Raw genomic sequence first — 17,047 nt, 5'->3', positions numbered from 1 at the left:
AATACGAATATACGATAAGCGATTGATAAATATCCGATATATATAGTAATGATATATAGTAATGATCACATTGTTGACAACAGTTTCATTTCTCAGAACAACAAATATCAAACACCTCATTATCGTAGTGTTTCTATGACAATGGTGGGAGACAAAGTTACTATATACATTATTTATTAATATACGAATACAAAAATGTGTTTACTTTTATATATTATATCTGTATCCTTAATAAATAAAATGCAATCCTGTCGTATTTGTATGAAAATATTTCTCACGCTTCTCACAAAGATATCTTGTATATAATACAATTACTTACAATCATCGCATTTGATGCTTTCGCGATTCCAAAACCTATTAAAAAACCTGTTACACATATGGGTTGGAACTGCGTTCGTGTCATTTTTATATAAAATCATGTAAGTGGCATATCACACGCGATCGCTCATATTCTATATTATTCTTGATCCGAAAATTCTTGACTGGCCAGCTGATAGAAATAGGAATCGGCATTTTGAATCAATATATTAGGCTCGTCGAATTCCAACACTTCTCCATCTCCCATCACTAAAACTCTGCGGAGAAGATAAATAAAAATTGCAGACAATAATTGACAAATTAAATACATCGTCTGTCTTTCTGCGCAACCAAATAATTGAATAAACAAAAGATTAAAAGAAATACCTATCACAGTGCATAATCGTTCTTATTCTATGAGCGATGGTAATAACCGTCGCACTTTGGAAAGAAGACTTTATCGTCGCTTGGATAAATTTATCCGTTTCGTGATCTACATTTGCAGTTGCTTCGTCAATACAAACAATCTGCAAATAAGTACGTTTATTATGAATACGCACGGTTTTCGAAAACAAAATGTTTTCTTATGTGCAAACAGAATTACAAAGAAAATACCTTAGCATTATGTAGCACAGCTCTAACTAAGCAGAACAATTGTCTCTGACCGGCGCTAAGATTATTGCCACCTTCATCCAAAACAGCGCCTAAGCCACCTAATCGATAAACCAAAGAATGTACTTTACACTTTTCGAGAGCTTTGTATATATGCATATCGGTATACTGATCTAGAGGATCAACGTTTTCTCGTATGGTACCCGAAAAGAGAAACGGATCTTGTGGTATAATAGCTAAGCGGGATCTGAAAAGAGTTATATTCAAATTCTTATCTTTTTGACCTTCTTATTGTATTTTTCCAAGCTTTCTTATTGCATGTTACCTTAATGCGTTTAACTGTAACGTTTGAATATTCACGTTGTCAATTAATATACTTCCAGAACTGATTTCCGTTAGTCTAAATAACGAAGCTAATAATGAGCTTTTTCCGGCACCGGTGCGACCGACGACACCTATTTTCTCAGCTGGTCGAGTACTAAATGTTACTTCTTTCAATGATGGCACTAAATGTTCTCTGAATTGTAATACATTATATTCGTCAAATATCTCGATAATACACTTATTGTCTTCTTTCTCTCTCTCTCTTTCTGATTTAAAAAGACAAAAACTATTACCTGTATTTTAAGACAACTTCTCTGAATTCTATAACACCCTGACTGGGCCATGCATAGGGCGGATTTTCGCCCATCGCATTCTCAGTCGGTACGTTATCCAAATATTGTTTGACTCGTTCCACTGCGATCATCTCTCTCTCAGTCTCGGTGAAAGAGTTCACAACTCCGGTTAACAATCCGGTTACAGATAGGGCGTAAGTAATTGCCAAACCGATCAAACCGGGGTCAGCTATATTATATTGATGTTGCAAAACCGCCATAACGCTGATTCCGGCTATAAGAGCGACACCGATAAATTGCAATCTTAACGCGAGCCATTGACTGGCGGCTATAGAAGCGAATTGCGTTTTCTGACTGGTTTCTAACAGCAATTCACTTTCCTGTTTAAAACGTGGTACAGTACGAAAGGCTCTGATTGTTGTTAATCCGTCCAAAGTTTCATTAAAGTGAGCGTACAGTGGAGATAATGTGATACTTGATAATCGTTTTACTTCTCTCGATGTTAATCTAAAAACAACAGTAAACACACATTTTACATTAAATATCGATGTTTATATTGAATGGGTGTATATTTTCAGAATTACCTGTAATGATTTTGTATCCAATGATAAATAGGTACAAGAGGAGCTAATATAAGGAAAATCCATGGTAGACCATAAGCTGTAACTATGATAGTAGCAACTAAACCGAAGACATGTGCCAGTAAAATATTCATAATAAAAGGTAGAGAATCATCGACTGTATATGTGTCAGACGAAAATCTATTTATAATTCTCCCAAGCGGTTGAATATCAAAAAATGTTGATTTTGCCTGAAAATATTATACGATATTTTTCTATTAAAGTCCTTTAAGTAATCAAAAATTATAATTATCTTATATTCTCAATATTTACCCGTATATATCCGCATATTTACCCGTATAATTATCTTCAGAAGCTGTCTATGCATTGTTATGGCTGCTTGCAGGCCACCGTATGCAAAAATAAATGCTCTAATTAAAGTAAAAATGGTGTTGAATACAGCAAGTAAACTGTAAATTGTTAAGTAATATTTTGTGTCGTGCAGACTGTCGTTATCATAGTAGAGTTGCAGTTTTCCAACTTCGGATCGTTCAGTGGAATTAATTGTCGTGTTGTTAGTGTGCGTTACCCAGTACGATAACCATAGATCTGTAACGTTCTTTGAACTTTGCATCAAAATCATCGAGAGAAATATCGAAATTGCCAGATACCGTCCTATAGCGTCGAGATAGCTCGTATACACCGAAAATTGAACCGTTCCTTTCTCGGTCACTTCTTTATCGAGCAAAGGATCAACCTCGTCTTTTTCCAATTGATTAAATTCACTAGGCAACATTGCTTTCATATAGGCAACATCTAAGTCACATTCAGTGTATTCTGATGATGATAAAAGATAATCTTCCAAATCGGGCAATACGTCGCTTGGTTTTCCTTGATTAATAATTTTTCCTTTTGACATTTCGATAACTACGTCCGCATGAACCAGATACTGAGTTTGATGTGTACATAAAATCCTGGTTTTATTTCCCAACAAGCCTAGAATTACGTGCTGAAAAACATATCGAGCAACTTTGACATCTAGTGTTGCTAATATGTCGTCTAACAAATAAATATCTTTATCTGCGTATACAGCGCGAGCCAAGGAAATTCTCGTCTTTTGGCCGCCACTCAAAGTGTTTCCGGCTTCGCCAACAGCCGTTAAATCTTTGTTGGGAAGCAAATTCAAATCGGACGTGAGAGCACAAGCTTTTAAAATGTTCCTATAATAAGCCAAATATCAAATTGATATCAATAATGTAATATAAAAGTATATAATAATATCAAGACATTTAAGACTTACCTGTATTTGTTATGATCATATGGTTTTCCAAATAGAATGTTATCTCGAATTGTACCGCGTTGTAGCCAAGGATTTTGTTTTACATATCCGAAACCTTTGTTATCGTCGTTAACAGATATTATTCCACTAGTTTTTGTAATTTCTGCTAGAATGCCATCAAGAAGTAAAGATTTTCCGCTTCCAACTTTACCCATTATACCGATTAATTGTCCCTATACGAAAAACAAGATCATTTCTTTTGTATTCAAAAAGCACCGCACATTAATTCCTCTTTTCTCTTTTTACCTTTTGTACAGATAAATTAATATTATGTAAAGCAAAAACATCTTCGTCTTCGAAAGTAACACTTTTCTTAATATCTGTACTTGAAGATGGAGTACTTAAAGTTTTTGAATTTTCGTTCGTACTATTCATGTTCTTCGGACGATTAACAATCAATGTTAAATTTTGCAGCAACAAATCAGAATCAGGATTGATATCAGTATAATATAACGATGTGTCCATATCTGGAAGCTGTGAATTAATAGAAAGTAAGAATATCAGAATATTGTGCAACTGTATAATCTATCATCGTTCTTTTAATATGTACATACGTCCAGCATTCTTTGAATTCTCTTGAGAGAAACCCATGCTTCCGTAAGACCATTTAAAACCCATGGAAATGCATTCAAAGGTCCTATCAACATGTTCAACAAAGCCATACTCGTAAAAACAGTTTTGGCGGTCAACTGATTGCCAGACAATACATATGTGGCAAACGTTAATATTGCGATGACAACGGGTGTAGTCGCCCAGAAATAAACACACAAGGCGTCTAAATATTTTCTACCTCGCAAGTATTTTATCTCGTCTTCTCTTATCTCTATACGTAAAAAAAATATTTAGATAAGAATGCTAAAAACAAGAAAAACCAACAATATCTTTATTTAGATTGTTTATCTAAAATTGTACTAACTGAGAATATTTCGTAAAAAATGCTCTTCCCATACATTAACTTTAATCGTAGTCATGCCATGCAATAATTCTCCCATTAGCCTCACTCTTTGATCTTTATATTCCATCATTTTGCAACTGAGTTTGCCAATTTTATTTGCTATTATTTTATTGATTGGTATAAGTATTATCGAAAACGCGACACCGGCTAAAAACGAAGCTCCAATTTGCTGATGGAGAAGATACAGTGTCACGAATAACTAAAACAATTTTTGCTGTTACGTTTGTCAACAAACGCAATGTAGATAAAATGTAAAAACATTATAATATATTAACATTATATAACTTTATGCTGTATTTATCTAAAAAGGATAAAGATATTGCAATATTATTACGCATTTACCTGTAATGGTATACTCCAAAATGTATGAAAACTGGGACAACTGTTGACTAATCTATCGCTATCGGTGCTCATAAAATTGATTATTTCACCAAAATTAAAATTGTGGTTTAAATCGATATTAGAAGAATGTAATGTTTTTCGATAGACTAAAGTTATAATTGCGGAGCGAATTTTTAAGCCCACAATANACATCCAAAAAGTAAAGTGAGTATTGCAAAAGGCACCTACAAAACATTTATATATCAGCGTAATTTATGTGACAAATATTAAAAAAAAAAAAATATCAAAGAGAGATTTTAAGTTTAATTTTGTACCAATTATAGCGCTGAGTATTATAAGAGTTGCATATAGATATCCGTACGAAATCGGCTCATTTTTATCTTCAATAAAGCCTATCAATCTACTTAGAAGTATTGGTCCCATAAACGAGCTACAATCTGCGATAAATTTCAAAATTCCAACCGCATAAAATTCCCAGCCAAAACATTCATGTAACAAGTAAAACAGTGTTGCTTTCTTTGTGATTACTTTTACACTTGTGGTGCTGTTAAGCGTCATTTCCGTATTATTCTCGATTCCATTGCTCATATTTTTTGGCTGTAACAATTGTCAGTTATTATATTCATAAAAATTAATTAAGAACCACGTGTCTAAACGAACAGAGAAGATAGCTATATTATCAATAACATTACGATTTTTTTTTACCACATTATTTAAACGCTTGTCAATTTTTTGACTGATTGCAGCAGTATTTATCTGATCAGGTAAATCANACAAATCATCAGAATGATTTAATAATCCCTTAACGCCCTTTTTCATTAAAGGCGTCACCCAATGAAACAGGAGCTTAGAAGCGATAGTTGTATCCTCCATAGCAATTCCAAGATAGTTTGGATCTTGTTCTTCAGGAAATTGTACATATGAGGAATTGGGGCTGGATAACAGTGCAGTGCGTTCTCCAATCTATAAACATATTTGTTCATTGATTCATGATGTCACTTGCTTGATAACCCATTTTTTCAATCTTTTTTAACTATTAAACAATTTCATGTGATAGAAGCTGAACTTACTACGGTATTTCGAGATGATGTCCTCGCGTCCTCTGTCCTGGACTTAGAACTCGGTATCAATGTTACGATGTAAAATATCAATAATGTGACTACACTGATGCTGAATCCTAATGATAAGTTTGGCAAAACGTCGTCTTTTGACTTATTATTGATATGACTACGCAACAGCAATACGGAAACAACAGTCAAAAGAAATATTAATGTTCGTATTAATAATGGGCCTCGTGGATTGGGATCTCGCCCACGTTTCAAACTCAAAATAAAACAAAAGTGCACAACCCATGCTAAACCTTNGGTACCTGCCACAAGATAATCTACTGGTTTAGCAGAAGTAAATTTATCACTAAAGTTGGATGATGTTGATGCAAAATCAACAGTATATAATGTAACAGGAATTGTAGTAGTATCAGCACTGTTTTTCTGTGATAAAATTGATTGAGCAAATTTCACAGTGTGGTTTAATCCATCATATATCCTGCTTATTATGTTTGCTTTGTCTATTGAGAAACTTGTATTGTGAATACCAATGTCTAATGTTGTTGGCACTGATGTAGTATGATCTTGCACTTCATCAGGGAAAGAAATAGTAGTATTAGTTAAAATAATATATGCCCTTATGATAGGCAATATTGTGAGACATATTGTGACAAAAATTCTAATGTTTAGAGCATGATAAGCATACTGTTGCCTAGATGAATATATATTTCTTTTTCCACAATAAAATGCTGAAGTTATAGCTATGAGCGCTAATACTGGTATCTAGAAAATAAAAAAATTAATATTTGATAAGTAAATTATGTTAATTTGTATGCTCGAAATTTAATGCAAAACAAACTTTTATTATATATTACCTGCAGACAAAGCTGTTGAAAACAAACATCTAAGTCATGTGTTTCAGGATTTAAAGGGCTAATACTTTTTTCATGTCCACATAACTCTGTCCAGTTCCATTTCCATCTTTCTACATTATTTATCCAATTTTCTGCCATCCTACAGTATTGCAATTACACAATAAATAATTATAAGTATGAAGAAGAATTTCTTATAAATCATATGAATTATGATCACGTAAGAAATTCTTTATCTTTAATAGGTTAAACAAATATTGTCAAAGCAATATAGAGCAATAATAACTCAAAAGCAAAATATAAACACAAACCTGTAAAAAACAAATTATATATATCTTCTAAAAATATTCCTTCAAATAAATCAAACAACAAAAAGACTATCTCTGAGAAATGAAATGTACACATTGTAAAATATTATTACTTTTGCTATTTTATGTTCAAAGAAATTTATAAAAGTTTTTAAACTTGTTCATTATTGCTACTTACAATCATGAGCAATAATACACAGATGTTTCTTGAACTTATTGATAAAGAAAATAAAATATGTAGAGATCAGAATAAATGTNACATTTAAAGAAAAAAGATTATAAGAATTACAAGACGACACTCTAGACGATTGACTTGATTGATAATCAATTATAAAGCAGATAAGAGGTCAAAATACAAATGTTGTTAATAAACAAATATAGTATAGCATATACAAAGAGTTACCTGGTGGTTGTAAAATTTACATTCATAAATATTACAAACACACACAATATTAATGATCACTGTGTTATTTGTTATAATTTTCCATTTGTATATTATATTTCTCGCTGCTGCGATTTCATAATCTCATATCGATAGTCTCAGGTTAGATTTTCCTTAATGAGGATGATGCGTACGTTGAGTAACGATCGATTGTTCAGCAAATTTTGACGGNATATTCTGTAAACAAGAATTTGTGTGCTTATTTATTCCATTTATCATAAATTACTATAATAAAAATCATTAGGAATATATCAACGTATGAAACGAAAAAACTAATGAAAAAACAAGTACGTTTCTTACGTGCGTTTTAGGTTCTAGGTTAGATAGATATATCGACGAACTTGACACGGTGGTGAGTAATGCAACGAACAATATAAACACAATTGACGTATCTGTATATATAAATTTATATTGTTTGATTTCTCGATTTTAAAGCAATTTCTTTATGAGCGAGACTGAAGAATCACAAACGCAAAAAGAAAACATGACTTTAAGAACAAAGGAAGTTGTTCCATGTAAAGAGGATGTGAATAATAAAGAACAAACCGTCGTTTTTGCTGTGTTGAATGCAACACATGATAAGCTTGAGGAAGAACTTCTGACTCATGTGGCTAACAGCAAAGCGATGTTTAAGAGTCAGCAGAAAGAAGATCCAGAGTTGACATTTGAAGAGAAGCGTGCTATAGCTGCAAAATCATTGGACAAGAGCCATTGCTTATTTTTATCAAAATTTGGACATTATTTGAAAGTAGAACATTTAGAGTATTTTAGCAAAAGCAAAGATTATGAAATTGTTTATCATGTAAACAGATTGCGAAGATACTTTAATAATTCTACAAGGCATGTTGATGTCAGAAACAGAAGATATGAAGCTCTAAAAACACTGATAGAGAAGGGAGAATATTTTAGCGAATGTGAAATGATGAAAAGAAATCCATTGTTGTACGAACACTTGATAGGACAATATTTAACCGAAAAGGAGAAAAAAGCTAGAGATAGCATAGATATACGTAATACAAACTATGTGGATGTTCTTATGGAAACTATTGAAAGGAACAAAGCAGAAAAACACCTGAAGTCTCAACAGGAAGAAGAAGAAGCAGTCCAAGAGGAAAGTGATTCGGATGATGATGACGATGATAGTAGCAGAGACAGTATTACATCCCAAAGAACAAACTCTAGCAAACACAGTCATTCCCATTGGGGAGGAAACTTGAACAACAAAACAGATAACAATTATAAGTATAGCGATAAGAGATTGCAAAAAAGAAAAATGGGACATAAAATACCAAGTGAAGAGTTACAATTACTCAAACAAGAATTTGTTACAAATATGTATCAGAGTTTCCTAGATGGTAAAGATAGAGATTTTGATTATAGGTAAACACAAAACCTTTACATATAAAAAAAAACTAAACTTTTTTTTTATAGAAATTTTAATTTAGCTTTCTATCTTATTTTCAGTACTGTGGATAATAATGAAGCTTATGATAATGTAGACTTGAGAGATCAAGATGAAGAAGAAAAGTATTTTGATTCTGAAGAACCTGAAACTATTCTTCCACATAACGAATGCAATAATGAAAATGAGTCTGAAGACGAGTTGGAAGCATATATGAAAACACTTAAGGTTAAATAATAGTTTTCATTTTACAATTGCCCCTGCTGTTGTTGGCATTGAATTACAGAAAGATTATTTTCACTAGGAGCAGACTCCTACAAATCCACTGTCTTTGGATAATCAGTCATAGCCCTACATGTGTACTGAAAATTACAATAAATATATTTATATATAACAAATCTATGTATGTATATATGTACATATATATGTATAAAGTTATATTTACTATGCAATTAAACCAATTTCCTCTTTTTACTTTATTTGTACTCATAAAATAAATATATAACCAAAAGTAAGATTCAATAATACCGGTTGTGAGTGTAGTGAGATGTCAAAATAAATGTTTTTATTTGCAATAATAATTTATAAAGTTTCTTTTAGTAAGTTTATAATAATTGTAAAACAAATTTTTAATGTTGTCTATGTTAGCCATAAAAATTGACTAATATTTAGTTAATCATTTTTTATATAATCCATATATATTTGAGACAAAAATCAATACATATATTAATGTAATTCCAATAGATAATTTTTGTTGGGACTTTATATTACAGTTTGGCTTTATATTACATATTGAATATCTTTGAATTTTATTCTATGCTTGTTTGTATACATTCAAGTTTAAAAATTTTCATTAAAATACATTTGGTTATTAAGCACATCATTGATATTGTAATCAAAAAGTATAAAAATGATAAGCTAAAGATTCCAAATTGGTTATGTGTATGACACACACACGTTATATTTTATCTTTGGTTGAGTGGGGCATACGTGTCAAAGCTGTGTTCGCAGTGCACCGTTTCTGTGTATTTATTTTCAATTCAAGAAAATGGTAAAAAAGAAACGTAACATTTTCTTTTATGAACAAAATATTTTTCGCAATTTAGCTTGCAGCTAGAGAAATGTATTTTCTCGCACCTCCAACCCATGTAACGCTAATCTTTGCATGAGAAATAGTTTGGCATTGTAAAGGTTATATCTGTCGCGTCAAATTTGAGAACTGTGTGCTTTAAAAGGTGTGATATAGAGTAGTGGAGAGAAATAAGATAATTACTTTTTTTATTTATCTTTTTTTTGCCTGTTCAAAACTTTTCTGATTAATATTTCTATGTATAGAAGGGCACGTATGTTTTATTACTATATTTTAATTATATATTATTGTATTATTGCATTACATAGTTTTTCTCTTATTATGACATAATTTCTCTCTTCAATTTTATTTAAAAAAAATTGGTTATTTCTAAATAAATCAGTAATAGTTTAACACAAACTTATATACCATTATATAATTACACATATGTACAAATATTTTTTATGTTGTACGTATATTATGTATACAAAAAAAGGATAGAGAAGAAATAAAAAAAGAGAGAAAGAGAGAATGAATATGTATAATGTTTTGTATATATGTATGTTTATACTTTTACATTGCACAAATTATATTTTTGCTTCTTTAGCTTCATAGTGAGAAACCAACAAGTGATAATTTTGAACAAATAAGTTGGACTTATTTTGGAAAAATCTATTTAATGTTTACCCTGCTTATAAGCACATTCTTAGTGCATGCTTGAGTGGCTTATTTTGTTATAGTACTACCTGGTATTCCTGGTAGGTATCTTTGTTTTTCTCACAGCCAATGACACCTGCCATAACGGGAATGGAGGAACAAGAGAAGCTGTTGGAAGATGCAATTGGTGTGGTAAAAGTACAGGCTTTCCAAATGAAACACTGTTTAGACAAGTCCAAACTGATGGATGCACTGAAACATGCCTCTACCATGTTAGGAGAACTCAGGACTTCTCTTCTAAGTCCAAAGAGTTATTATGAATTATGTATCCTTATTATTTTTAACTATTTTACCAAAAAGAGAGAGAGATACTATATTTAAATTAATATTTAATATAATTTTTCTTATATAATAATAATTGTTAGATATGACAATCACAGATGAACTACGGCATTTAGAATTATATTTGTTGGATGAATTTCAAAAAGGAAGAAAAGTTACAGATCTGTATGAATTAGTACAATATGTTGGTAATATTGTGCCTAGACTGTAAGTATCTGCTTTGCAACTTTGCATTATAATTTTTTAATTGATGTGTAAAGAGAATCTAAATAATTTTGCAGATATTTACTTATCACAGTTGGTTTGGTTTACATAAAAACAACTCCTGGTTTGAAAAGAGATCTTATGAGAGATCTTGTGGAGATGTGTAGGGGTGTGCAGCATCCGTTGCGTGGTCTGTTCTTAAGAAATTATTTGTTGCAGTGTATAAGAAATATTTTACCAGACGTTGCTGAAGGCGAGGATGAAGATGGGACTGTACATATTTTTTATCACATGTATTTTAAATCACAAACATTTTGTTGTATTCACTATTATACTTGAAACTTCATTTCCAGGTTCGCGACAGCATAGATTTTGTTCTGATGAATTTTGCAGAAATGAACAAATTATGGGTACGCATGCAACATCAAGGTCATAGCAGAGATAGGGAAAGAAGAGAAAGAGAAAGAGAGGAACTTAAAATCTTAGTAGGAACAAATCTTGTACGACTTAGTCAACTGGAATCTGTAACTTTGGATAAATATAAAAAGGTATATTTTGTTAAAAAAAAAAAATATGTTATTTCGTAACTAGAAGTGATCAACAATTTTTACAAAATTTTTTGTTTATTTCTAGCTTGTACTACCAGGAATTTTGGAACAGGTGGTTAGTTGTAGAGATGCAATAGCACAGGAATATCTTATGGAGTGTATAATTCAGGTACATTTTCTTTATACGCTGTTATTTTCCAAATAATATATTTAAAATAAACAATACATTTAAATTATTATTTTATATACTTATATCTAGGTATTTCCTGATGAATTTCATTTACAAACGTTAAATGCATTTCTGAAATCCTGTGCGGAATTGCAAAATGGAGTGAACGTCAAGAACATAATTATATCGTTGATCGATCGGCTTGCAGCCTTTAGTCAACGGTCTGATGGTGTAGGAGGGCCAGGAAGTCCTAATCAAGTACCAGGAATTCCGCAAGATGTCAAACTTTTTGATGTATTTAGTGATCAAATTGCGACTATTATACAGGTATTTATTAAATTTATAAATTTAATCGTTGATTTATATAAAAATGCCATTCAATGACGATTAAGATGCTACACAATACATCTGATAATTGATACATGATGTGCGCTTATAAACCAAAGAATAAATCCTTACTTTCTAGTTTAAGTCTGAGAATGGTTTGGAAACATTTCACGTGTGTTTGTATTTTGATTTATACAATGTATTTTATATTATATTTATATATAAACAATATTTATTGTAGACAAGACAAGATATGCCTCCCGAAGATATAGTATCCCTTCAGGTAGCTCTTATAAACCTAGCACATAAATGCTATCCTGATCGGGTAGATTACGTTGATAAAGTCTTGTTCACAACAGCTCAAATATTCCAGAAACAAAATGTTGATAAGTAAGCATATGACTTATAAATACACATATGTGTGTAAACACGTGTGTGTTTTGTTATAATTGTCATTTACTATTTTATAGATTGGAATATAACAGTGCCGTTTCAAGAGAATTAGTGAGATTAATGAAAATTCCCGTAGACAATTATAAGAATATATTAACCGTACTCAAACTAGAACATTATGCACCTCTTTTGGATTATTTTGATTATGAAGGTCGAAAATCGTTGGCCATTTATATAATAACAAATATTCTTGACAATGAAACATTGATACCGACACAAGAGCAAGTAGATGCAATACTGTCCATGGTATCTCCCTTGGTGCAAGATCAACCGGATCAACCTATCATAGAGGAAGATCCTGAAGATTTTGCCGAAGAGCAGGGATTACTAGGTAGATTAATACATCATTTCAAATCGGAAACACCAGATCAACAATATATGATACTAAGTGCCGCAAGAAAGCACTTTAGCGCTGGTGGTAATAAAAGAATAAAATACACTTTGCCGCCCATAGTATTCCAAAGTTATCAATTGGCATTTACATATAAAGCATTGAAGGATCAGGTTTGTAATTTGTGTTACGAAGTAAGAGGATAAGATCTAAAACAATATCCTTTTGTCTTATTTTTTTTTTTAGGATGAAATGTGGCAAAAGAAGTGTCAAAAAATTTTTCAGTTTTGTCACACAACTATTACCGCGTTAATGAAAGCCGAATTAGCCGAACTACCTTTAAGATTATTTTTGCAAGGCGCAATAGCGATCGGCGAAATCCGTTTCGATAATTTCGAGATGGTCGCTTATGAATTTATGAGTCAAGCATTTTCGATATACGAAGATGAAATAAGCGATTCGAAGGCGCAGCTCGCGGCAATTACCTTGATCATCGCCACGTTCGAACAAATGAGTTGTTTCGGCGAAGAGAATGCAGAACCTGTGCGCAATCAGTGCGCTTTATATGCCAGCAAGTTATTACGAAAACCTGATCAATGCAGAGGAGTCGCTACTTGCTCGCATATATTTTGGTCGGGAAAATCTTTGGCTACAGGTGGAAAAGAAGTACGTACGAAGGCGTCATACATAATTCCGATCGTGTTTGACAGATGAATAATATGGAAAATATACTAAAATATACTTACAGATGCAAGAGGGTGGTAAAGTGTTAGATTGTTTGAAGAAAGGTATTAGAATAGCAAGCCAATGCATGGATACGTCGGTGCAAGTCCAGTTATATGTGGAATTGTTAAACCATTATATTTATTTTTACGAAAAAGGAAATACAGCTGTAAGATCTAAGTTTTAAAGTAGCTAACGTTAACTTATTATATTAACGTGTTATCGTTTTTAAATGAAATTGATTTTTTTTTTTCAGGTAACTGTGCAAATATTGAACCAAGTAATTGCAAAAATTCGAGAAGAGCTTCCCAATTTGGAAGCAAGCGAAGAAACCGATCAAATACAGAAACATTTAGCAAACACATTAGAACATCTAAGAAATAGAATGGAATCGCCGGATTCTGACGGTCTTAGTTATCAAGGCCTTGTTCTTTAACAGCGTAGAGTCGACGATGTAATTTTGTAAATAACAAAAATGTCTAGAGTATATATACGGATAATATAATTCAGTTAGTTGTGTATTAATACTGGTTAACAAACATTATGTGTTCCTGATTTGTTTAAACAAATTCATTAAACACTTAGCAAAATGTTTTTACGATTCTGATGTTGCTACAAGATTATTAATTGTAAGATTATTTCTTAATCTATAGATAGTTTATTGGAATGTATCAAATTGCCTATATAAAGTAAATATAATTCTGTATCAAGTATATATATATATAGTAAATAGTAAAAGTATATAATAATTGTATATTTGTTTTACATACTGAAATTTTATTATATTAATAAAACAATTTCGCAATTCACATCAATACAAGTATATTATTCCCATAAGGTACTGTGAAGCACCTCTCTCAGTCTTCTCTCTGGCGAGGGTGACCATCACATTTATATTTCTTCCGACGCTCTTGGTCCTCCCATTGATTTCAGCGCCATATATTTTCAAAAGTGGATGTCGCGCACTGTAGTTCCTATGAAAAGAAAACCGGTCTAGAAACCAGGAAATATTCGCGCGTACATAACTGGAACAAGAACTTTTTTTTTTTTTATATTTCATTGATTGTATATCAAATATTTTACATTTGTGCTCGTAAATTCTATTCAATTTTATATATGTATATAAAATGCATCACTGTAGACATAACGCTAGCAAATAGGGCAGAAGAGTGATAACAGTTAAAATGCGGCCGTGACCGTGAGAGTCTGCTTTTGGTATTCTCTCTGATTCTAGTTACAGCGCAAGGTAAATATATATTTTTAAGACAAAAAATGGGTAAAGGACGAACAAATAAGCCACGGAAGCACTTTGCCGATAAACGACGTGAAAAACAAAAGGTAACATTATTAATAATATTAAACGAAAAGATTTACAATTAAGTGAGAAGGTTATGTATATATGGTTGCCGATATAATATAGACGCTAAGAATATGTGATATATAATTAATTTTTTTTACAGAAAAAAGAATGGGATAAAAATACCCCACATAAAAGCTATGCAGACATCATAAGAGAAAATTCCGACTTTGAATTATATTATAAGACACAGAAAATAGTTCCAGAAGACAAGTGGAACATGTTTATCAGCACTTTGCGGACCAATCTTCCAGTTGCTTTTCGAATTACTGGCTCAAAAGCTGAAGCTAAAACATTATTAAAGATAATTAAAAGTGATTTCTTTAAAGGAATTTTGAATGCAAATTTGGATGATGATAAGGAAAAGTCCGAGACAAAATCTATATTACATAGTTTACCATTTTATCCAGAAGAACTGGCTTGGCAGTTGCAGTTAACTAGAAAAGATATTAGACGATCTGAAGCTTATTTCAGATTACATAACTTTCTTATTGCTGAAACTAACAATGGCAGTATTAGTAGACAGGAAGTAGTTAGCATGGTTCCTCCTTTAGTTCTGGATGTCAAACCTTGGCACAAGGTATTTATGTTTGATTCTACAAAAACTTTTGTTCTAAAATAAACTAAAACTTGCAAATCTTTATCTGCAGGTTCTCGACATGTGTGCAGCACCAGGATCCAAAACAGCACAGCTTATAGAAATGATACATGCAGATGAGGGAAATGTTTTTCCAGGTAATTAATATTAACAATAAGTTGCAATTATATATATATATATATAAATTACACATAAGTGTAATTTTAATATGTATTCATAAATTTTTATTTTAGAAGGTTTTGTAATAGCTAATGATCTTGATAATAATCGTTGCTACATGCTAGTACACCAAGCTAAAAGACTAAACAGCCCAAACATTCTTATTACTAATCATGATTCATCAGTCATGCCAAATTTTATATTCACAAAATCAGATGGTACAAAAGACACATTAAAGTAAGTAATTTTATAATGTTTTATAATGTTTTAGTGTTTATCTTTACATGATTATTATATAAACTTTTTATTTCTGTAGGTTTGATAGGATACTTGCAGATGTTCCATGTAGTGGCGATGGTACTATGCGAAAGAATCCTGATATATGGTGCAAGTGGAGTCCTGTTAATGGCAATAACCTTCATGGGTATGTATAATACGTAAGTTTTTAATATATTTATGTATTTGTTAGAGAACAACAGAGAATACTAATTGTATTGTGACTTTTAAAGAATCCAGTATAGGATTGCAAAACGAGGCTTGGAATTGTTAGCAATTGGAGGGAGAATGGTATATTCTACATGTTCGTTAAATCCCATTGAGAATGAAGCTGTACTTCACAGGCTCCTTTGTGAGACTGGAGATTCAGTGCAGTTAATTGATTGTAGAAATTTGGTACCAGGTTTGATATGTGATCCCGGTAAGTTTTTAAGTAATTTTTAACAAATAACACAATATGAATAAGAATAATAGTATATTCTGCAATTTCTTACACAGGTGTCACACACTGGAAACCTGCATCTAAAAATTTACAATTTTATGACAATTGGAGTGATGTGCCAGAACAATGGCAGACACAAGTACGACCAAAAATGTTTCCTCCGCAAGCGGATGAAGTGTCTAAATTTCATCTTGAACGTTGGTAAATATTAGTGTCCGACCGAAACTAGTTTTTACAACCAAAACCGAAACCGAAACCGAATTTCGGTTTCTGTCTCAGTTTCGGCCGAAACCGAAACCGAAACTTCCTTTTATAGTAAGTCCTTATTACAGTTTTTTAGTTTGAGCCTGTTTCTGTTAAGTTTAGCTAGCTGCAGGTGTGTATGTGTTTAAAAAAGCCCTTATTCGATAAACAAATAGCTTTATTGCTCTTAGACAATCAACAAAAAAAAGTAAAAAAACAAACGTTCTTCTGTATGTGAGGTGAGGTGTGTAATTCATACAGAAAGAAAATCATTGATTACTGCAGTTTTTATTATCACACACACACACACACACACACACACACACACACACACACACACACACACACACACACACA

The 17,047-nt window shown here is 31.9% G+C and overlaps 3 protein-coding genes across 7 annotated transcripts in view; 2 read left to right on the top strand and 1 right to left on the bottom strand.

Annotated features, from left to right (window-relative positions):
• Positions 1-268: 268 nt before the first annotated feature.
• On the bottom strand, positions 269-7,387 carry LOC109855229 (multidrug resistance-associated protein 7). Of its 2 annotated transcripts, none has more exons than XM_020429235.1 (17): positions 7,352-7,387; positions 6,644-6,782; positions 5,793-6,551; positions 5,428-5,685; positions 5,037-5,319; positions 4,723-4,946; positions 4,342-4,579; positions 3,980-4,248; positions 3,672-3,899; positions 3,387-3,598; positions 2,442-3,306; positions 2,111-2,337; positions 1,527-2,033; positions 1,235-1,426; positions 913-1,156; positions 685-824; positions 269-575 (listed from the first exon to the last, which is right to left on the bottom strand). In XM_020429235.1, the coding sequence occupies exons 1-17, from the start codon at positions 7,375-7,377 to the stop codon at positions 458-460; spliced, it is 4,929 nt and encodes a 1,642-aa protein (XP_020284824.1). In that variant the 5' UTR covers positions 7,378-7,387; the 3' UTR covers positions 269-457. The 2 variants fall into 2 exon arrangements, with proteins under 2 accessions (XP_020284824.1, XP_020284825.1); XM_020429236.1 differs by lacking the exon at positions 7,352-7,387 and adding an exon at positions 7,127-7,196.
• LOC109855230 (vacuolar protein sorting-associated protein 35) lies at positions 7,381-14,325 on the top strand. Of its 3 annotated transcripts, XM_020429240.1 has the most exons (14): positions 7,381-7,742; positions 7,826-8,770; positions 8,855-9,020; positions 10,645-10,843; positions 10,944-11,067; positions 11,142-11,337; positions 11,418-11,612; positions 11,698-11,781; positions 11,872-12,108; positions 12,350-12,498; positions 12,579-13,065; positions 13,139-13,558; positions 13,641-13,784; positions 13,872-14,325. In XM_020429240.1, exons 2-14 carry the CDS (start codon positions 7,836-7,838, stop codon positions 14,049-14,051), a joined length of 3,516 nt encoding a protein of 1,171 aa, XP_020284829.1. In that variant the 5' UTR covers positions 7,381-7,742; positions 7,826-7,835; the 3' UTR covers positions 14,052-14,325. The 3 variants fall into 3 exon arrangements, with proteins under 3 accessions (XP_020284829.1, XP_020284826.1, XP_020284827.1); XM_020429237.1 differs by lacking the exons at positions 7,381-7,742; positions 7,826-8,770; positions 8,855-9,020 and adding an exon at positions 9,758-9,843 and having other exon boundaries at positions 10,624-10,843; XM_020429238.1 differs by lacking the exons at positions 7,381-7,742; positions 7,826-8,770; positions 8,855-9,020 and adding an exon at positions 9,762-9,843.
• Positions 14,326-14,514: 189 nt separating this feature from the next.
• The window catches only part of LOC109855240 (tRNA (cytosine(34)-C(5))-methyltransferase), a 6,026-nt gene continuing 3,493 nt past the window's right edge, over positions 14,515-17,047 (top strand). The window contains exons 1-7 of one of the 2 annotated variants that reach the window (XM_020429252.1): positions 14,515-14,953; positions 15,076-15,552; positions 15,623-15,707; positions 15,807-15,966; positions 16,046-16,153; positions 16,239-16,426; positions 16,504-16,648. In XM_020429252.1, coding sequence (XP_020284841.1) covers positions 14,888-14,953; positions 15,076-15,552; positions 15,623-15,707; positions 15,807-15,966; positions 16,046-16,153; positions 16,239-16,426; positions 16,504-16,648 — 1,229 coding nt within the window. In that variant the 5' untranslated portion in view covers positions 14,515-14,887. Of the gene's footprint in view, positions 14,954-15,075; positions 15,553-15,622; positions 15,708-15,803; positions 15,967-16,045; positions 16,154-16,238; positions 16,427-16,503; positions 16,649-17,047 lie in introns of both variants that reach the window. The other variant, XM_020429251.1, reaches the window with a different exon arrangement.

This window comes from Pseudomyrmex gracilis, unplaced genomic scaffold, assembly GCF_002006095.1.
Source record: "Pseudomyrmex gracilis isolate BER0280 unplaced genomic scaffold, ASM200609v1 scaffold_84, whole genome shotgun sequence".
NCBI classification, from domain to species: Eukaryota; Metazoa; Arthropoda; class Insecta; order Hymenoptera; family Formicidae; genus Pseudomyrmex; species Pseudomyrmex gracilis.
Note: the sequence above shows the minus strand (reverse complement) of the source record. Positions and strands in the feature narration are given on the sequence as shown.